This window comes from Scleropages formosus, chromosome 6 (genome assembly GCF_900964775.1).
Source record: "Scleropages formosus chromosome 6, fSclFor1.1, whole genome shotgun sequence".
NCBI lineage: Eukaryota > Metazoa > Chordata > Actinopteri > Osteoglossiformes > Osteoglossidae > Scleropages > Scleropages formosus.
The window spans coordinates 12647960-12667452 of record NC_041811.1 but is presented as its reverse complement, the minus strand read 5'-3'; the positions used below and the strand labels follow the sequence as shown (position 1 = coordinate 12667452).

Below are 19493 nucleotides of genomic sequence, written 5' to 3'. Positions count from 1 at the left end.
ATGGGTGCTATATACATGTTGGCAATAAAACAGAGCTGTTCTTATAAGGCATTTCGTGCCTTTTGCCGCAGTCCAGGACGTTTCATCGCGGGGTCCTGAAGCATGCTGTCATTATTTAGGATATTTCGGCCCGAGGTCAGCACGAGGGTCTGGAAACCACGCAAGGCTGGAGCTGTGCCCGCTCCTCCTTCGCTGCGGATCATAATTCGCAATCCGATGGCCCCGATCCTGTTCGGCGTCAATGCGGATCGTGTCTCTTCTTATCGGACACCGTATCACGGGACATTTCTAACATGGAATAACGCGTTGAGTTACAGAGTCCTTCTCAATGAACCGGGAGCGATTACGTGTCGGAACGAGAGGAAGCGGAAACGCACACGGAGAGAGAAGGTGCCGGACCGTGAGAACAGGGCTGCGCCGCCGCAAAGCGAGCAGGTGAGCGCACCGCCACCGTGAACGACGACGCGTCACCCTTCAGATTTGGAAAAATCACAGTTTCCTCTCAGTCGGAAGTGGCCAGCGCTGAAGTAGCCTTTCAAAAAAAACACTGACTCGGATTCAGACCGGGGAGTAAAAAGCTGCATTTATCCCACCGATGGAAAAAAGTAGAAATATGTGCATAAAAAATGAATCGTTACCGCAGTTCATCGAGGGCTTTCGGCAGACGTGCAGTAGGCCCTCGGCGAACAAGCAGCGCACTGCGGTATACTTTAGTCTTTACCATGAACAGAGCCACCGTAGTGCACGTTCATAGAGCGGCACGAGCTGCTTTTCGGGGAGCGACATCGTTCACGCGGACAGCGGCGTCGGGGACTTTGGGCTCCGGTGAGGAACGCGTGATGTTCTCCACCACCGCTCTTCCAATGGAGAGAGCGGAAAGACATCGGGATTATTTACATACCACGCACTGAGTGCGTCTGAGGGTCTGTGTGTTATTGCCGGTGCGTGCCTTGTAATTCAACCCGGGATGAAGGGCACGGGATAAACGAATAAATAACAAACACGATGCCCGCTCCCACTGCCTTTGAGCGTGAAGTGGAGTGTCGCCGAGGGTCATCGCTGTGCCGCAAAGAGTTGCGGGAGCGTAGCAGGCGGACATCGGTGTCCCCTCTTCCCTTCTCCTTCGCCTTTCTCCTTCGGTGGAATGACCCCCAGCGGCTAGAGGTGGTCGTAGGCGGTGGCGGAAGGGGGGGCGGTGCGGGACGCCGAGCTGTAGTAATAGGGCGAACCTGTAGGGGGAGAGAGAGAGGCACGGCAAGCGTTTCGTTGCGCTCCACAACTTCCCAGAATGCACTTTTCCGAGCACGGCCCTTTCTTATTAAGGATAACAAATGTGGTTAACGTGACCGAACGGCCCACTTGTGCCGTGACGCAGTACGCCACGGGCGCAAACTTCCTCCTCCCCCACAGAATTGAAAATTGCAGTTGTGCAGAATGTATCCAAAATTCTGTTACGTTGTGGTACGTAAGAAGTTATAATTATTCTCGTATCATTTTTCGTATTAGTTGTAACAGGAGAAGGTTGTGAGTGTGTTTATATTTTATGTATATACACATATATAACGTGTATATATATATATAGACATACACGTGTATATTACATATATGGGTGTATTTATATATGTATATAAATATATATACCCATATATGTAATATACACATGTATGTCTATATATATATGCATTATATATGTGTACATACATATATAATACATTACATTACATTATAATACATACATCACATTGTCCATATAATAACACAGGGAATGAACAAAATTTTGTTCATTCCCTGTGTTATTATATGGACAATGAAATGTATATTTCTGACAGCCCATGTGAGTGCAGTGTGTGTTTTACTAAAGACAACACACTCGAGAGCTGTCACACTCAGCTATAACAGCCCACGGCAACCTTAAGTTGCACAGAAACATACTGATGAAACTGATTCCGAGTCCTTTACGGCACAAAGTCCACCGTCTCGCAGGCCATTCAGACGCGTCTGAGACGAAGCCGTGATTCCAGCAGGAGGCGTTGGAGGTAGGCGCCCCCCCGCTGAAGCGCAGCTTTTTTGGGAGTTAGTCAGTGCAGCAGACACACACACACACACACACACACACACACACACACACACACACACACACACACACTGCTACTGCACCACCTCTCTATAGGAACAGCCCCCGTGCTCATGGTTATTCAATCTGCAGACAGAATGTGCTCGACACCACCTTATGATCACTGCACCGTTGCGCTGCGGTCACCTTGTCCGGCTGCGATAAGAGCGGTAATTTCAAGGCTTAAAGGCTCGCAGCCCTGGGAGTGCAGGTATGTGGGGGGCCGGGGGTGGGGCTTGGTGGATACCCCTGGCAACTGCCCCACGACCTCCCCCTGACCGCGTAATATGTCAGCCAAGTGAGATCAACTGTACATACTGATCACATGGACTTTGAGGGCTTATATGTTTGTCGAAATTTGTTTGGAGATCCAGGTGAAGAGTGCCAAGGTCTTAGGGAAGCACTGCGCCCTGTGTCAAACTAAACCGAGTCTCCGCACTCCACGCCGTACTTCCACTTCCTGCCGCACAAATAAATCACTGCACAAATAAATAATTCAGCGGCTCATCACGAATGCCGGAGCCAGCGCTCCGGGATTCTTGGAGAACTCGCTCGGATCCGTGGGGTCGGGAGGCGGTGCCAGGTCACAGGTGCGCGAAGCAGAGCCCTTCCGGGGGGGCCGACCCGGAGTCCGCACTCACCCAGGATGCTGGAGTTGGTGAACCTCCAAGCCTCGCTGTACGAGGTGTAGGGTGAAGGCGCGTAGGTCTGTCCAGAGTAATCCGCACCTTTGGAGGACGGACAACAACCGAAGTGAGCACTCATGTCAGCGTCAAGTACCGCGCGCGCGCACGCACCAGTGTGTGATCCCACGAACACGAGTAGCGCTTTAAGCGGAGCGGAAGCGGTAACGCGCATCACGGCAAGGTTTACGAACATGAGGATACGCGGCATGACCGAGTAGCTCGTCCTGGGGCGCTTTGGGCGGAGGATCGTTAGCCGGTTGCGGTGCGCGGTGGGATCGGCGAGCCCCGCCTCTCCGAAAGTGTCCGTTTGCACTTTTCGGAGCATGCGCGCACTTGCCCGCATCCGGTCAGCCTTGGGACATAATTCACCAGCGGTTTAGGTGGATGGTAAACCATTAATCTGCTGGCCAGGTGGATGGCTGCGGGTGGGGGTGCGGCGAAATCCCACGGCTCATTGGTGCGTACAGTTGGTCTCCGCGTCCTTTCTTTAGCGTGGAGCCCGCGCACCCCCCCATAGGCAGACACTCAGACGCACAAAACGACCTAGCCTCCCCTCCATTCCTCACTTCCTCTTTTAGCCTTTCATGCCTTTCTCCACCCCCTCTTTTTTTCTCTCTTTTTAAACATTCCAATATTTAATTGGTAATTATGCCGACAGGATTGAATCCCCGGCTCAGCCCCGGCCCCCCCTCTCCGTGAGTAATTGTGTATGAACGCTTCCTCACAGCCTGCCCACCAGAAAAATAATAAATCAGGCTCTCTCATTTCGCGCTTCGAAGGGCAGACTTCAAATAAGAAAAGGCATCTCACACCACACACATCACATCACAAAACCCTCTTCCTCTTGCGCTGTGCGCAGGCCCGCTCCGCCGGGCAGCCCCCCCCCCCCCCCCATCTCCCCAGCCGCCCCCAGCGCCCTCACTACATCAATCTCCCCCTCTCAAGGGCCCCTCAGTTCCCATGGCGATGTGTGGTCAACAAAGCGGCGTGGGGCTCTGGGCACCAGGGCGGAACCCCCGGCCCGCTCCCTATAACCCCCCCCCGGCCCCCCCGGGCTCGGGTTGCGTCTGAACTGCGGTTCACCATTGGAGCAGGCTACTCATTAACCCGCCTCTCCCTCCTGTTAATCACATACTTCCCTCCCGGGGCTTTCTCTCCCTGATTATGTTTTTTTCTTGCTTGCCTTTTTTTTTTGCTTCTTCTTTAGCATGTCCCCCCTCTCGTTTGCCTCCAGTGTCGCTTTTCAAACTCTGCGTTCTGCCGCGTCCGCTAACCGCTCTTCCCAGCGGTCGCGCTTTCTGCGTTGCCGCACGACAAGAGATGGGTCGGAGCGCGCCCGCGCGGAGGCCCGGGAGATTTCGGAGCAGCGCGCCGCGTGATTTGCTTCGTTCGGTTCAGGGTTTGAATGGGCCGTCTCCCCATCGCGCAACTCTTCTGTTCTAATGCCGCGTCACGTGCGGATTTTAACATGAGCGTGTTGTCTGACCTGAGGGAATGTGTTTCTCTGCATACCGAAGCTGCAGAATTTTAAAGAAAATACACGTAAAATACAATGAAAAACTAAACGATGTCAGATATTAAATAGAAAAAAACGTCCGTGTTCCAGACGCTGAAATTCCTGAAGGGATATTAATGTTTATGTTTCTGCTTGGTGCTTTATTGACAGTAACTTACAATCTCTTTCCATCTGTATCCTTCGCTCTGGTATTGGCCATGAAATTCTGCTTTTACCGCTTTGCCGAAGGGTACGGCAGCAGTTTCTCGAACGCCGAACCTTTCGGGACCCCGTCTAGCCCCTTAACCGCTGTCGCTCCTACATCCCCGCATCCCTGCATCCTTGTAACGGTGTGTCCGGTATGGAGGGTGAGCTCTTACCTGCCACCATACCGGTGATGGCGGAGGAGGAATAGCCCGTCTGCGTGCCGGCGGGAATGTGGGGCGGGTACCCCGGGAGCGTGGAGCTCATGACGTCCCGGCCTGCGGCGACAGGACAGAACCGTGAGCCGTTGGCGTCTCGTCGCGAACGGCCCGACGCCAATCCCCCCGAGACGGCGGACAGTCAAAGGTTCACGTCGAACCGCACGGCCACGTGGTTGTTCTTCAACTACTGTCATCCGAGGGCAAATGCCTCACTAGCGCATTTAATCAAACTCCGGGACAATTACCGAGCTGCTGACGACGGCACATTCCCCAGCCGTCGCATTTCTACAATCCGCAGCATCCGGCAGTGACGTTTCTATTAGTTCTGCCGTTGCTTCTTACTCGAAATGCACTTTATCCTGCTTTTTTGCACAGCTCCCGACCAACATTCACGCTGGAACGTCACAAGCGCCTGGAGAGACCGGTAAATACTGACCGTGAAACACAGACACGCATACAGTGACAAAATGTTTGTGATCGATCTTACGAACGACCGAAGGCATGCAGCGTCTCATGGGGCGAGGTCTTGTGATTCTGTGGCCACGCCTGCCTGCCTGCCTGCCTACCTGCCTACCTGCCTACCTGCCAGGTCACCCTTTGGTCTAACAGAAGGTACTTGTTAACGGCCACGGCCCAGCCAAATGGTCCATTACCTGCTACGAGGGACTGGCTGCTGAACTGCCCGTAAACCGGTGCATGATGGGAGAATGTGTTGAAGGCATGAGAGAAATGGGAGGAGCCGCCGCAGCCGCTACTGACGGACGCGGGAGCCGTGATTGGCTGCAGCTCCAGGAAAGCGGAGCTGGGTGCAATGCTGGGGGAGGGGCTAGGACTGGACACCTCGGGGGACACTTCCTGTTTCAGACAGAGCGGGAGGGGCTGTAGGGCATCTGATGCGACAGGGAGGTGGGTGGTTGAGAGAATGAGATAAATGAAATTAAAGAATACGAATGGAACCGTGAAGAGCTGCCAATAGCTTCACACTGGCTTCAAAACATGCACAAAACAAAATCGCGATCCAGCGGCTGTTACTCTGCTTCTCGATGAGTTGCGAATAGGCTGAAGGTACAAAATGCATCACATCGCATTACATGAAGCCTTTCCTTCGTATTAAATGAAACATTTATTTTTCTTACGAGTAACAGTATTTATGTACAACAGTCAGTCTACAGAAAATTGTAATTGGTTCCTAATCATAATTTCATCATAATCATAATTTCAATCAGTTTGCGTATTTTTGATGCAGACTGACAACAACCTTTAAAGGAACAATACCCATCGTGCTGTATTGACCCCAGGAAGATGTACCCCTCTGTTCCCCTATAGCCGTTACCGACAGAGCGCGCGATCCCTCGGCCGCCCACCTGCCACCACCGCGTAGCCTTGGTGCGCCGTCAAGTTGCGTCCAATGGCAGCGCTGGAGGCCGACCGGCTCGTTTTACCCTCCTCTAGGCTGCCGTTGATGAGCGAAAGAGGGTACAGAGTCTAACGGAGAGGGAAGAAGAACGTGATGGAAGGAGCCAATTCATGCCGTAGTGGAGTAGTCACAAGTGCGTGAGCCGCCCTCCAGAGCCACCCAACACCCAACCGCGCTCGCAGAAAGGCTGGCTGAATAGACGAGGAGGAGAGCTGTCTGAAAAGCACAAAGTCACTGGAAAAGCACACAAATGAGTGCTGACATGTCAGACTGAAATGGCACGCCCACAGTTTTGATGGAAAAACACGGTGGGTTTAGATAAGGACCCGTCCCGGTCCGGTCACCGTCCGGTCGCTGTCGGGCAGCGGCTACGGTCGGCCGAGTCTCCGCACCTGTTCCGCCTTCCCGGCCCCGGGGCCACCGAAGCTGTCGCCGGGGTAGGGGTGGCGCTCGAAACCGCAGTCCAGGTGCTGGGTGGGAAAGTGCTCCGGCCGCAGGTGCTTCCTGGGAGCGCTGCCGCTGCCCTGGGAGTCCACGCTGTGCCGGCAGCTCTCCTGGTCACCTGAGAGTCATGTGCAGAGAGGAGGGGAGAGAGGGGGCAGTGTGGTCCATCGCATGACAGAGAGGAACGCCGCTCGGCTTTGCCGACTCAGCAGACACAGCCTAAGAGACTAATGTGGGGTAGAGTATGCAGGTGGCTCCAAGGATAAAACTTGTGGTCCACAAGATGCACGTTCAACTCCCAGGAGGGAAACTGCTACTGCAACCTTAAGAAATGTCAGGTCAGGTCAGGTCAAGATCATTTTCCAGCTGTATAAAATATCCTGTAGCTTCATATTCTCACGTATCATAATAAATGTGTGAATATATGTTAAAATACTAGAAAATTAAGTGGCAAATTGTACTAACGCAGAGTCAGTGCCAAGGGTCTGAGGTGCTTGCTGTTAAAGTGGGGTTAGATCCCAAGCGGTCAGATCCTACTCTCGCTGGGGCAGCGCTTACTGTCATCGTGGCTCCTCTTGCCCTCGACGCTGGCCTGCGGGATGCCCAGCAGCCCGCTGATGGAGTAGGTGGAGCCCAGGGAGTCCGACTGCGGCGACTCCGGCGGCGTCACGGCCGAGCTGGGGACTGCGAGGAGACGGCTGCCGTCATTGTCACCCGGAGCACAGCCACACCTCACGCTTACATACCCTGCCGTCGCCACGTCTACGGCTCTTCGTCACGTTCCAGAGGGTCAGTCTATTGACTCAAGTTACCGTTTGGAAAGAAAATAATGCGGCCTGATTTCTGCAATGATAAATTTGCCGCAGACCGCGAGCCGTCCCACTCGGTAAATTATTCAGCTCCGCAAAAGCAGCGTGACCTTATTTTGCATCCAAACAACGAATTTAATTAAGCGCGTGAGCGTTGGGATCTAGCAAACTTGCAGGGCATGATTGTCCACCCCAGGGCTACGAGTTTCTCTCATCTGCGCTAAACAAGTTGACTAACAACGTGAGGTTTTCAGCTCTACATGAGAACAAGCGCAGTCAGTCGGGGAGAGGGACGGCGGCGGCGAAGAGCGCAAGCGGCACAGCGAGAGGGGGAGGTTCGCCGAGGGACCGACTCACTGAGAGTTTGTCCAGGGCTCAGACCTTTGCCATCCAGGGGCAGGTTGAACGGCTGCTGCACTTTGGTCCGGATGATTCTGCAGCAGAAAAAAGTGACGATGAACCCAGCTCTCACGCCCAGCCCATTCCGTCACCTTGCTGGGAGCCTTTATAGTCAGCGGGTGACACCGCGATTCAGGGTGCGGACTAACCAAAAGTGTTTCGGCGCACGTGCAGCAGTGCGGAATGGAGAGTGTACCTGTTTATCGAACTGACGCTGGGCACGGTGTCGCTGTCACACACTCCTTCGGCCAGCAGGCGGTCCCTGATCTCCCAAGCAAACATGGTGGGGTTCTGGCGCTTGTACTCCGCGATCTTCTCCACCACTTTTGGCGTGGCCACCTTTGGCTTGGATCCGCCGATCACCCCCGGCTTGATGCTGCCCGTTTCATAGTACCTGTGGGGGGGGGTTGGAGGAGGGATGGAGGGATCAAACTGCGGAACAGGCGCGAGACAACGGGGAGCAGACGTGTCCGTTGTCAACGAGAGCCGCGAAGCACCGGCAGGCGCTTCTTCCTTGTCCGCGTGAGAAACGAGCGAGAAAGCAGTACTGTCGTTACATACCGGGCGCATAGAGGGAAATGTGCGTGGGGGGCGTAAAGAGCACGCTACCAGCTCACAACGTTAATGAGTTTCCATTATCGCCACGCGGTATCTGATGAATGTTAACTACGGCTCGCTGCTATCAGCCCGAAGTGCAGCCGGCAGAACTACCTGTGGATGGGATTTTAGAGGCGCGCGCGGAGCGTAGCCACTGTTTTGTCTGCTCTAAGCGCGTAGCGCACGGCGAGCGAGGCCCGGCGACGTTCTTACCGGCCAAGGATCTTGCTGACGCAGCCGTGGCTGACTCGCAGTTGGCGGGAGATGTCGCAGGGGCGCACGCCCTGGTGGGCCATGTCCACGATGCGCTGCCGAATCACCTCCGGCAGTGGCCGTCCGTTCACAAACATGCCGCCTAGTTGGTTAAGACCCCCATGGCCTGGGGGAGGAAGGGGGATGAACACGATAAATCTCGTGGAACGCAGGTGGTGTTTTTTTCTCTACGCGCTTCATTTGGCTGGGAAAAAAGGGAGGCTCATCCAGGAACTAGAATCAAAGTGAGCAGGATGAGAGAATAGAAGGGAAAAATTCTCCATTTACCACTTTATCCCACTATCAATGAAGGTGTTTCTACTACTGGATGCATGCAAGCGTTTATGAGGCCCGCATACTGGGGTTATTCTATCGACCTTAAAATGCCCTTGACGCACGCATTGAGCAAGGCTGTAGGAATCTCCAGATTCCAAAATGTAATCATTTGCAAAAAAAACCGCACTTCCTGAATGTTAAAGTCAAAATTTATTAATTGCAGTGCCATTATAATTACTTTCTGTTTTACGTAAATGATAACTACTAGAGCACTGGACAAAACAATCAAAGTTCAACCGAGTTACGTTAAAATATGTGCAAGTTTAATTTCATCCGGTAACGCAAGAATTTTTTTTTTTTTATTTGTTTTTGTTCCACTTACAGGCTTATATCATATGTGCTGGGGAAAAGTGATGTTGTCAGTGTGTTTTGTCCACTCCTGTTCATTTTTTTTAGGGCTAAAATGTATCTGAAATGCATTGCGGGCTATAAAATTATTTGTACGTTGCTGATAAGCCACATTTCGCAGTTGCGTAATGTGTGTTTTGCGACTGGTGACATTAACACCGAGGGCCCCGAAGATCGCAATTCGGATGAAGACTGTAATTTCTCACCGAGACAGAAAATGATCACGCAGAAACCACACGGCCCCACGGCAGATTGTGGTTAAAATAAACTGCGCGTGTCACACGATTATATGGGATTTAACGGTCCGGGCGTACTGGTGCGGGGACGATGTCAGGTCATCGCTGCAACCGAATCTTGAAGGAATAAAATGTTAAAACATTCCACGAAACGTCTGTAAACGTATATTAGAAAAAAGCAAGTGGCCCAAATTTGGGCATTCGCGCTCAGCAGGCTCTTGATGTTCAGCAGCAAGAAGATTTCGCTGTTGAGGAGCGTTGGCTGGATGTGCAAAGCGCTTAGAAAACAGTTTGGAGCGAAGCTCTGCAAAACGTGTGCTGCGTGTCATAACGACGCACTCAACCCTGGGTTTAATTTTAACTTGCCGATCTCTGCTTTGCAAAACCGACTTTGCCTAGTCCCGCCGCATAGTATGAACGCATTTAACGTTTACTACACGTCTCAGTGTTTTGCTCTGCAGAGAAGGCAACGCACTGTAAAACTGATGTTAGCATGTCCTCCTTTGGAGTGTTTTTTACCCCGGTGATTTTTGGCATGACCCGCATCTGCAAAAAAAAAAAAAACGCTAAAAAGGTCTGTGTGCGTTAATGAAAGTTGAGCTCGGTGTAATTAATACATGAAAACGAGCGAGTCCGTGCTCTCTTTGGCGTACTATGGTATACATGGAAACGGCACAATAGAGCCTTTGTTAGCGCGCGCTGCTTATGGTACATCCGCAGCACGCATTTTCCCAACAAAACAAGTCGGACAAGCTGTTTGCATGGAGCCGTTTTTCAGCTGTCTATGCATTTATCGATCCGATTTGAATTCCTTTGAACAACCCGAAATCAAGTAAGTTTACTAACTTTCCTCGTTTATTTCCCCTTGTTAACAGTCTGAACATTTCATGAAAAGGAGTGTGCGCCACCAGTTCGGCAGCAAGCTGCCGTGTATTTCTTGAGAGCTCAGCAAGTGTAATGGACATCAAGGAAGGGCATTTTGAAACAATGATTAAAAAAATAGCAACTGACCAATCATGTCGTATCTAGCTAGTATTTTGACAGCCTCTGGTCTAGACAGCTCTGTGCATGTCTTCCACATTCTATAGGTTGTGTGTTCCGCCTGCGATTCTCTAGATTCCATGTTCCGGGAGCCCTACGGGGGGACACAGAAGGCAGGGGTTTTAGCCGCAAAAAAAAATCCCGCAGGCCTGGAACTGACATATCAAATTCAGCGTGCTTCCCCCCGAACCGCAAACACTCGGCCTTTGTGCGAGTGACGTCCCGGAATGGGGCGCTCGTTCCCTCCGCTCAACTCAATTACGATAAAACACAGCATGCACACACTTTCCTCCACGCAACCCTTCCCTGACCTCTTCTACCTGCATATATCACTTTTTCATCCACAAGTAAGGACGACTGCTCCTACGCACCAAATAAAAGTGAATGGAACTTATTATCGATTCATATCTGATAACTATCGTCTTTTGTCATCACTTGCATAGATGTCGTCTATCGGATACTTATTCTGTACGAAAAAGCTATAATCCGCCGTGCCCATGTGGGAGGATTGCTTCAAATATACCTTTAACAAAGACTTTTGTGCACTGCACAGCCCATGATACAACTGAATTTGCAATTTAATGTATTAAAATGGGTTTCTCTTATCTAAAGGTGCTGCCTCTTTACACAGTGATAGTAATAGCGATAGTGTCACTAACGTCATCTGATCTACATGTGTACGTCTGTTACTTTTTACTGTTAAAAGTGACTTTTATGAGGACCCAACAACTTATACTGAACTTTTTTATTTTAAATGTGACATCATTCCTGTAAGGAACTGAAGCATTGTTTTTAATCATCATTTTCATGAGGTAAAAGCAATGATATGTAGAACACATGTACAACAAGAGCATATGTGACTCTTGGAGGATGTTGGCACCTTAATTATCTCTGGAAAACTGGAAGAAATACACCTGTCATGGATTACCACTGACCACGCACTTTTCATGTTTCTTAACTAACACAACTCATTAATTTTATTGTACTTCAGCACAATACAGTGTTATTGTGGTTTTTTTTTTTTTCCAAAATGAACCGTTTTGAATTATAATCCATTGCAGTAAAAAAAAATGCACATCAATACTAGGATTAAACCTGAACATTTAGTTAATTAACCATCCGCAAATAGACACCAATTGGTTCTAACTAGAACCCAACATCATTTTCGTGTTTTAACAGCCCTTGTTTGGTTTTGGACGTTCAATGTATTGCTTACCTAAAGCCACTGTTTTAATGGCGTTTTACTAACTTTCTGTCCCTTAGTTCCTCACAAACTGCCTGCTGAAATCTCTCTGCTTGGATGCGGAAGCCCAGAAAGGCGTCTCTCTCTTTTCCTTCCTTCTTTCCTTCCTTTTTCTTCCTACACAGTGTCTGTCTGTCCGTCTGCCTGCCCGCCTGTCTGTCTTTCCGGGTCTGCACCAGTGGCTCTCTGAGCATCTCCTTCTCTTCTTTGAATTAACCCATTCAGCCTCATTGTGGTACTTCTCCCATCTCCCCCCTCTTTCATTTCCACATCAAACGGGGACTGGGGGGGGAGGACAGGGTGTCTTATTAACGGTCCCGGTGGAGTTAAGCATCACCTCGCCAAGGTCCACCAGTCAAAAGGATATTAAAAGTGCCCCCCCTGCGGGGAGGGGGGGTCGCAACATAGACACACTACTTTACATTTAACGGACACATTCTGTTGATTTTCACACAACTTCCCACCCTGGTAAGGGGATTTGACCTAATAAAATAACAAATCTTATAAATTCCATCCACATTTTCCCTTAAACACTTTATTAGACAAAATATAATATATATCTATTGCATCTGTATATTCTGTATGACAGAAAATATAAACACATTTATATATTGTCTGTCAGACAATCTCTCGCTCTCTACACACACACACACTATATATGTAAGAGAGCTGTGACAGTTATGTGTGTATATAATATATATAATATATATATACACACATAAGTGTTACAGCTCTTTTTATATATACTTAAAGCACATTTGTAAACTTGTATAAACAATTTCAAAGAGAAACAGCTGTAACAGCTAACAGTTCCTGACCTGAGCTCAGTCAGCTTTCATTAAAATTCTATTTTATTTGTAGTTTCCTAAGGTGATATTTTTGAAAACACTTTGGAAAAGTTGTGATATTTTGCAACACATACCAATATACTTTTTTTTAATTTACTGATCTTATTTAAAAATGTTATTTGTTACTCTGCTACACAGCTCCGATGACCAAAAAAAAAAAAACTGAAATAGTTAAAAGAATAAATATGTATATGTTTATAGTTTTCTGTTCAGAAAAATGTGGATATGATTTTAAAAACCGCTTTGGTTCTCCCGCGTTCCTTCGGTACCGCCTACAGGTCTCAGTACAGCGAATAAGACACCAGAGGAAGGAGGACCTGATATGAAATTATATTTTCTGTCAATGTACTTTTGCGAATTGTTTAGAAACTCGATGTACTGAGAAGCACTGCCCAGGCTTTTACAGGAGCCTATTCTCCATCACACGGAGATCTTCAAGCCAAGGATCACTCTTCAGGCTGCCTTACTACATAGAAAAACGACAATAAAACTACAAAAAGTTGGGGATTTTTTTAGGGAGGTTCTCACACGCGTGCTGCTCGAAAAGTGCAGTTCTCAGCATCTCTACATTTCTACATTTCAGCTTTTTTTTCTTGCACAGAATGTTCATATATTTCGATTATTATATATAAAATCTCATGATATACATTAATGTTTAATATTAATTATTTTTATTGGTACTCCCCGGCCGGCGTGTAAAATATATAATTATGTAACATTTAAGTACCCAGCGGACGGTCATGTTTCTTGTGTTTGTTGATGTTTATGTTCCTCAGGACCACATTTTTCCGGTTAGTGTTTGTGGAAGGTCCACCTTTCTCGTGGACACGTCGGGGAAGGACACCGTCCACCGTGTCCTCTATATAAACAGCGAACCTTCCCCAGTTATTTCATATAGGGACTATTTAGGGACAAAAACGTCAAGTTCTACACTATATTGGTGCGCTCGTTAACAATAACCAGCGGGTCACTGTCGTCCGGAGCCTATCCTGGAAGCACGGGGCGTAAGGCGGGGGACAGCCTGGAAGAGACACCATCGCGGGCCAATCGCACACACTCGTTCATTCGCACACAAACTACATGAAATTTAGTCTCATCGCTGGACCGCGATCACGTTTTTGCGCCGTGGAACGAAAGTCACGCAAACGCAGCTATAGGCACCCGCGCTACCCGCCGCGCCACCGTGCCGCCTTCCGCTGAGACGTAGTTAAATGACATAATGGCGTAAGATGTTAATTGTCATGATGATGTTTCTGTGAGGAAAGCAAAGGATGAGCATTTCCCGACATTTTCCCAAACATACTTAAACGTCTCACTGTAATTCACTGTGTGAATAACTGCAACAGCGGCCTTAAAGGCAAACCCTGCGGTGTTAAATCAACACCGAGAGAGTGAAACACGGTGGCAGTGGGTCGGGGGGAGGGGTGGCTTTCCCAAAACACAGTTGAGTTGGCAAAATGAACATCTGATTTAACACTGAATGTTTTACTGTGGGAACACGGGCTGAAAGGGGCACCTCCAGTCCCATGGCATTTCCACCCACACCTTGACATCCACACACCGCAGACTCACCTGCCAACAAACGTACAGGTGATCTCTCACTGCACACCCTGTGCTCGTAAAAATATGGTATCTGGCTCGGCCAATACCACTCTAGTATCGTTCATACGCAGTGCAAGTGTTTAATAGCGAAGTGCAACTGTTAAGACCTACAGAGTCCCAACACATGACTGGGGGGTGGTCAGCAATGTGGGGGGTCAGTTACTCCATCGCTGTACAGCGTGTGTCCGGAGTGTACAGTGTAGGGTGTGCACAGTGTATGTACAGCGTGTGTGTGCAGTGTTTTAAGCATCTGACAGTGAGACTTTGGCCTCGAGCCTCAGAGTTGTAGAGGTACAAATAAAAGTCGCGAGACGCAATGAAGGGCGACTCAAATTCAGTCAGCGAGCGACGGGAGCCCGGTTTTGCCACACTGCCTAGAGGTTTTTGTTTTTTTTGTTTTTTTTTTTTACACCCAGGCGTGCAGACGCAGTCCCGTGCTGTATTTACATATTTTCCTTCGGACTGAAAAGGCCAAAGGACTGAACGCGCACAAAAAGTGTGTGTGGGTGTGTGCGTGGGGGCGGCTTTGCTGCTCCCAATGATTCTCCTAAGTGAAGAGAGAGAACACGTCGGAGACGGAGAAATGGATCACAGTCGGGGCCGAAGAACTTGTGTGTGTCGCAAGACTGGGGTGCGAAGGAACACACGACGTGAGGCTCCAGGACTGCCAAAGAGGTCCAGGAAGCGCGCGAGGCGGCAGCACGAGCAGGACAGGTGCTTCTCAGTCCATCCATCAGAGCAGCAGTTGAACCCGCGACCTGCGCAGTTGTCCCAGACCCCTCGCCATTTATCAATTAAAACTTCGCATCGATTTCCACGAGGAGCCTCGCGGCTGCGCGATCAAGGCTGGATGTAAAATCTATAATCAAGTGCTCTCTCGTGACACATGTCACCACCGCTCCGGAGCGAGCGCGTCCTTTCTCTCCGCTCCCCTGGGGCCCACGGTGTGGCGCGAGACCCTCTTTCGCCCCCCATCACGGTGATCTGTACGGATCGGCTCGCGCACTTTCCACCGCTCAGAATACGATGATCGCGTCGCGTCACAATAAATTTCACACGAAAGACGAGCAAGAAGAAGCAGAAACCTCAGTGTCACACAGATTGAGATGTTAGAGAAGTAGTTTCACAGCTCATGTTGCAGAGCAACTCGGGGGGTGCCCGACAAATACCGAGAAACCTCGCCGTCCAGTAAATTATATTAAACTAAAATATTAATGTTCCTCTTAACTGTGCGCTGCGCCTCGGTGTTCTGCGTCATTCGTTTATTACGTTTATCAATGTGTGTATAAAATTGGTCCAGCACGTGCCTTCTTTACACAAGTACCGAAACACTGAATCTTAGCCCGATTAATAATGTGTTTAAAAGGTTAACTAATGACCTACAGTCACGTTCCTCTTCATGTGCTCTTTTGTAATTTACAGCAGGAACAATTTCAATTTCCAGTTCTGGTGTCGTTTCTCTTTAACTTATTAAATCATAACTTGGACGAAATTTTATCGCAGCCTTCACTAGAAATAGAAGAGAACTCGGAAGAACATAGACGACTTTTGCCGCTGTATGAAGTTATGGGGATGTTAAATTTAACCCCACTATTTAGTTCTATTCTTGTGCTAACAAATTATATATAGAAATTGTACTTCTTGAAATTAATTAATTATACAAATGTTTCTTAAGAGTCCACCTAAATAAGAAACTGTATTCTTCAAAACAGCAGTATCGCTTATGAGCTCTTTACAAGGAATTAAATTTATTATGGTACTTTTACATTTTTTTTTTACCTTAAATGCATGGAGACTTTAACAACAGTAAACAGGATTTTCGAACAATTTTAAGTGATTAATTACATTAAGTAATTATTCATTTTCTTCTTTGAAAACTTCTCAATTCAGTAGAAAAAAAAAATGAAAACATAATGTCATTTCCGAATGCGTCACGGCTGATATGTAATGGCCTGTTTATTGTTAATATTGACAGCTGGAAAGATAAGCACAAATAAAAGAACAGAAAACTGAGATCCGACCCGTGAAGATACTCCCACAACAGTGTTAATAAGAATATAACACTGCACAATCTGAATAATTCTAAAAGCAGCTATAATTACAAATACAGTACCTACAGCAATAATTACAGCAATGCTTACTAAAAAATTTAAAAATTAATGACTGAAATACTCATGCATGAGAAACGCAACAGCTCAACCTATATTTCTCATTACTATTGTAAACCAGTTTTTTTTCTTAAATGATTAAAAAACTATGTTTTATATCTCAAGTCATATTTCGAACTTCGAAAATCCTTTTTTGTCTGACTTCTCGAAGACGTCTGTTCTGTGCCATTGTCTTCCCCTTGTCATTACCAGCATTGTTAAATATTTCTTATTATTTTAGGGGATATTGTACATGACATAACAATACATGGTGCGACTATGCAGCTCAGAGTCCCTGTCGGATACATTTATTGTTGGACTCACTATTCAAACAAGCTCTAAATACACACCGACAGCGACTCTGGTGTCATTTTAAATGTTAATAACTTTTTAGCACTTTTCTATATCCCTGTTAAGTCTGTGTTCCACAAAGCTGAGTTATTCTGTCTGCTGTTACACGATTTATTTACACGGCGACACAAAACACGCTGGCTGCTTTTTTAAATTGTTACAATTTGTTTACCTTATCAGTTTAACTGCCAGGCATATCATTTTTAATTTCTCACATGCTGAGTCCATCTGACTGATATGTTTTCTGTCATGTGCTAATTTTTCCAACGCAGTTCTTACTTTGCATAACTCATCCCTTCGACCATCCTCCTTTTCCTCACGTTTATATCAACAGTCAATGTGAATGTTCAGTCATCAGAGAAACGAGAGTTCCTGCATTCCCGATGTCTAAAAGTGTAATTTCGGAATATTGTTATGGGCGCTTTGGAGCATTACGACTTCCTTTTTAACTTTATACTGCTCCTAATCCTATTTTTTTTTTTACACGGCAAGATATAACTATTGAATATTACGAGTATTTATCATTGCTGAATGTAGCTCCACTGGATTATAATGTACACTATTTGATCTTGGTTGTCACTCCCATTTAGCAGAGGTGCCATCATCACTGAGGTCCGTGGTTCTTTACCTCGCCCCGTGGTGCTGGACATCGCCCTGTGCTCTGCTCTTCGCTCTCTTGGACACAAACGATAGTCGATCCCTCCTGCCTGTCAGTCAGCTGCGTTTTAGGTCCATGAAGGTTGTAGATCGGAGAAAAAAAATGGTCCAAGATACAGTTTATAAAAGCTGCAAAAGGGACACAGCAGAATAATTACTGGTTGTTTCGCTTCTAAAAGTGGTGCGATTCCATTATTCCGCTTCATTTGTAAAACCTGGTTACTTTCATGCTTAACCGCGTGCAATGCGAAACTATGAAGGACAATCAACACCTAAAATTATGTTTTGATTTTTTTTTTGCATTCTTGCCATCCTGCTGTTTTTGCGTTTTTTTTTTTTTAAATTCTATTCCTAATTAAATTGTGCCGCGAATATCCAAGCACTGCGCGGAAGGGGCACTCGGTTATGCACTAAAAACTCTTTACTGTGGTGCAGTGAAATCTGCCCAGGTTTGCATTATTTTTAAGGTAAGCGTGGTAAATGAACCGTTCCTCACATCGCCTGTTTTAATGACAATTCTCAGCGCCTGGAGAGTAAGGAGAGGACATTGTCCATAAGTACATGAGCACTATTAAATACAGACACCACAGAATTCACTTTGTCCATAGGCTTTACCTGCAGCGTGGAGAAAAACTGGTTGAACTCTCTGGAGAGACGGTCGTACTATCCAGCGTTACACAGAAGAAAGACGGACTTGCGGTGGCCACCGGTTTCCGGTGCTACTGTCTCTGTTCTCTGCCTGGTCACTTTCTTTCAGAAACTCTCCATCCGGGTTGACCACTCGGTTTAAATGCCTCTAATGAGGTGCCCCTTCTGCTCCAGGTTTTATTGAAGCGTGGCCCTGGCGGACCGAACGCGCCGAGGTGATTGGATGACTAATTCGCAGGAGGCGTGGTCTCACAGCTCCGCAGGCGTGGCCGTAGAGGAGTGGGCGTGTCCCGAATGGAGCACATGGATGAGTGATTCCGAGTTCGGACCCTCGGTGTCCAGGGGAAACGCTCGACAAGAAGCTCGTTTGTTCTCATTCAACCCCACGGGTCCCACGCGGGACAGACTGCTGTGCCGAATGTGACACGATTCAGCGTGTTTCAGCCTGAAGAGTGTTTGTTTACACACACTTTATTTCATGATTTTTCATCAGTTTTGTGCAACGCATAACACGCATAATTATAAATAGAATTCAGACACATTTCTGTCTTATAAAATGTCATGCCCAGTATGAGACATATTACTTATTTGTAACCAGTAAGATTTACAAAAATGTTTTAATTTAGCATCTTGGGTCTTACTTATGGTTTTACGTTTAATAATTTAACTGACTTTTTGAATAATATTTTCGTAAGTTAAAGACGATGATTTTCACCTATTGGGTTAATTTGCTACTTTAATGTAATATTATTTATATTATATTTTATGATATTTCTCTTGATCAGATAATACACTCCACTTATTATAAAATATGTTGTGATGTCTTTGATGACTGTCCATGCAGACACATGTGGTGCTTGCGTTTTTATTTATTGTACGGAAACTTTCCTATAGTCCAAAGAAATGACTGAACGAGTAAGGACCGTCCGTTGGAGACCAGGCTTCTCCAGTCGCAGTCACTTTGTCCCATTTGTCAAGGTGATCCCCTTTGTGACTCTCACTGCTTCCTGGCGCGAGTCCCACACAAAATAATGGTTGCATTTACACGCTTGTGCAGGATAACACGCCGTCCAGTTCGCTTCTGGAGACACTGCTCCTCAACGCCACGGTAGGCGTTCTTAAAGCCCACCAAATCGATTTAAAAAAAGCCCTAAACATTTTTTTTCCCCATTGACTTTCCCTTTATATTTAACATGCTGTGTAAATAAGACATTTGTTGCTGCGTTCATTTCAACATCATTAAATGTAGGCAACTTGAGAAATGCAGCACGGAAAACACACCGCTCCACTCATTCTGTGTACCTTTCTGAGTTTCTCCACTAATGACTTCTGAAGGATCAGATCCCATCATTTCTTGTTCCTCCGACACCGGTGCGGCCGTAAGGCGAGCGCGCGGCCG

General features: G+C 47.5%; 1 protein-coding gene across 3 annotated transcripts; it reads right to left on the bottom strand.

The window, feature by feature from the left end:
* Positions 1-1100: 1100 nt before the first annotated feature.
* pax8 (paired box 8) lies at positions 1101-18213 on the bottom strand. 3 transcript variants are annotated; one of them, XM_018740311.2, is made up of 12 exons: positions 18062-18213; positions 17418-17507; positions 8599-8764; positions 7985-8182; positions 7747-7823; positions 7139-7264; positions 6529-6698; positions 6084-6204; positions 5373-5609; positions 4675-4776; positions 2755-2841; positions 1101-1229 (listed from the first exon to the last, which is right to left on the bottom strand). In XM_018740311.2, exons 2-12 carry the CDS (start codon positions 17437-17439, stop codon positions 1159-1161), a joined length of 1377 nt encoding a protein of 458 aa, XP_018595827.1. In that variant the 5' UTR covers positions 17440-17507; positions 18062-18213; the 3' UTR covers positions 1101-1158. The 3 variants fall into 3 exon arrangements, with proteins under 3 accessions (XP_018595827.1, XP_018595828.1, XP_018595826.1); XM_018740312.2 differs by lacking the exon at positions 18062-18213 and having other exon boundaries at positions 17418-17574; XM_018740310.2 differs by lacking the exons at positions 17418-17507; positions 18062-18213 and adding an exon at positions 10569-10638.
* Between the last annotated feature and the right edge of the window lie 1280 nt (positions 18214-19493).

Bases quoted from the DNA above. Each gene is read 5' to 3' on its own strand.
- pax8 (XM_018740310.2), bottom strand. From the start codon at position 10,638: ATGTGGAAGACATGCACAGAGCTGTCTAGACCAGAGGCTGTCAAAATA. The intron at 7,824-7,984 runs GTACACTCTCCA...TTTCTGCTGCAG, and splicing joins AGCGTCAGTTCGATAAACAG to AATCATCCGGACCAAAGTGC. The intron at 7,265-7,746 runs GTGAGTCGGTCC...GTCTCCTCGCAG, and splicing joins GAGCCCTGGACAAACTCTCA to TCCCCAGCTCGGCCGTGACG.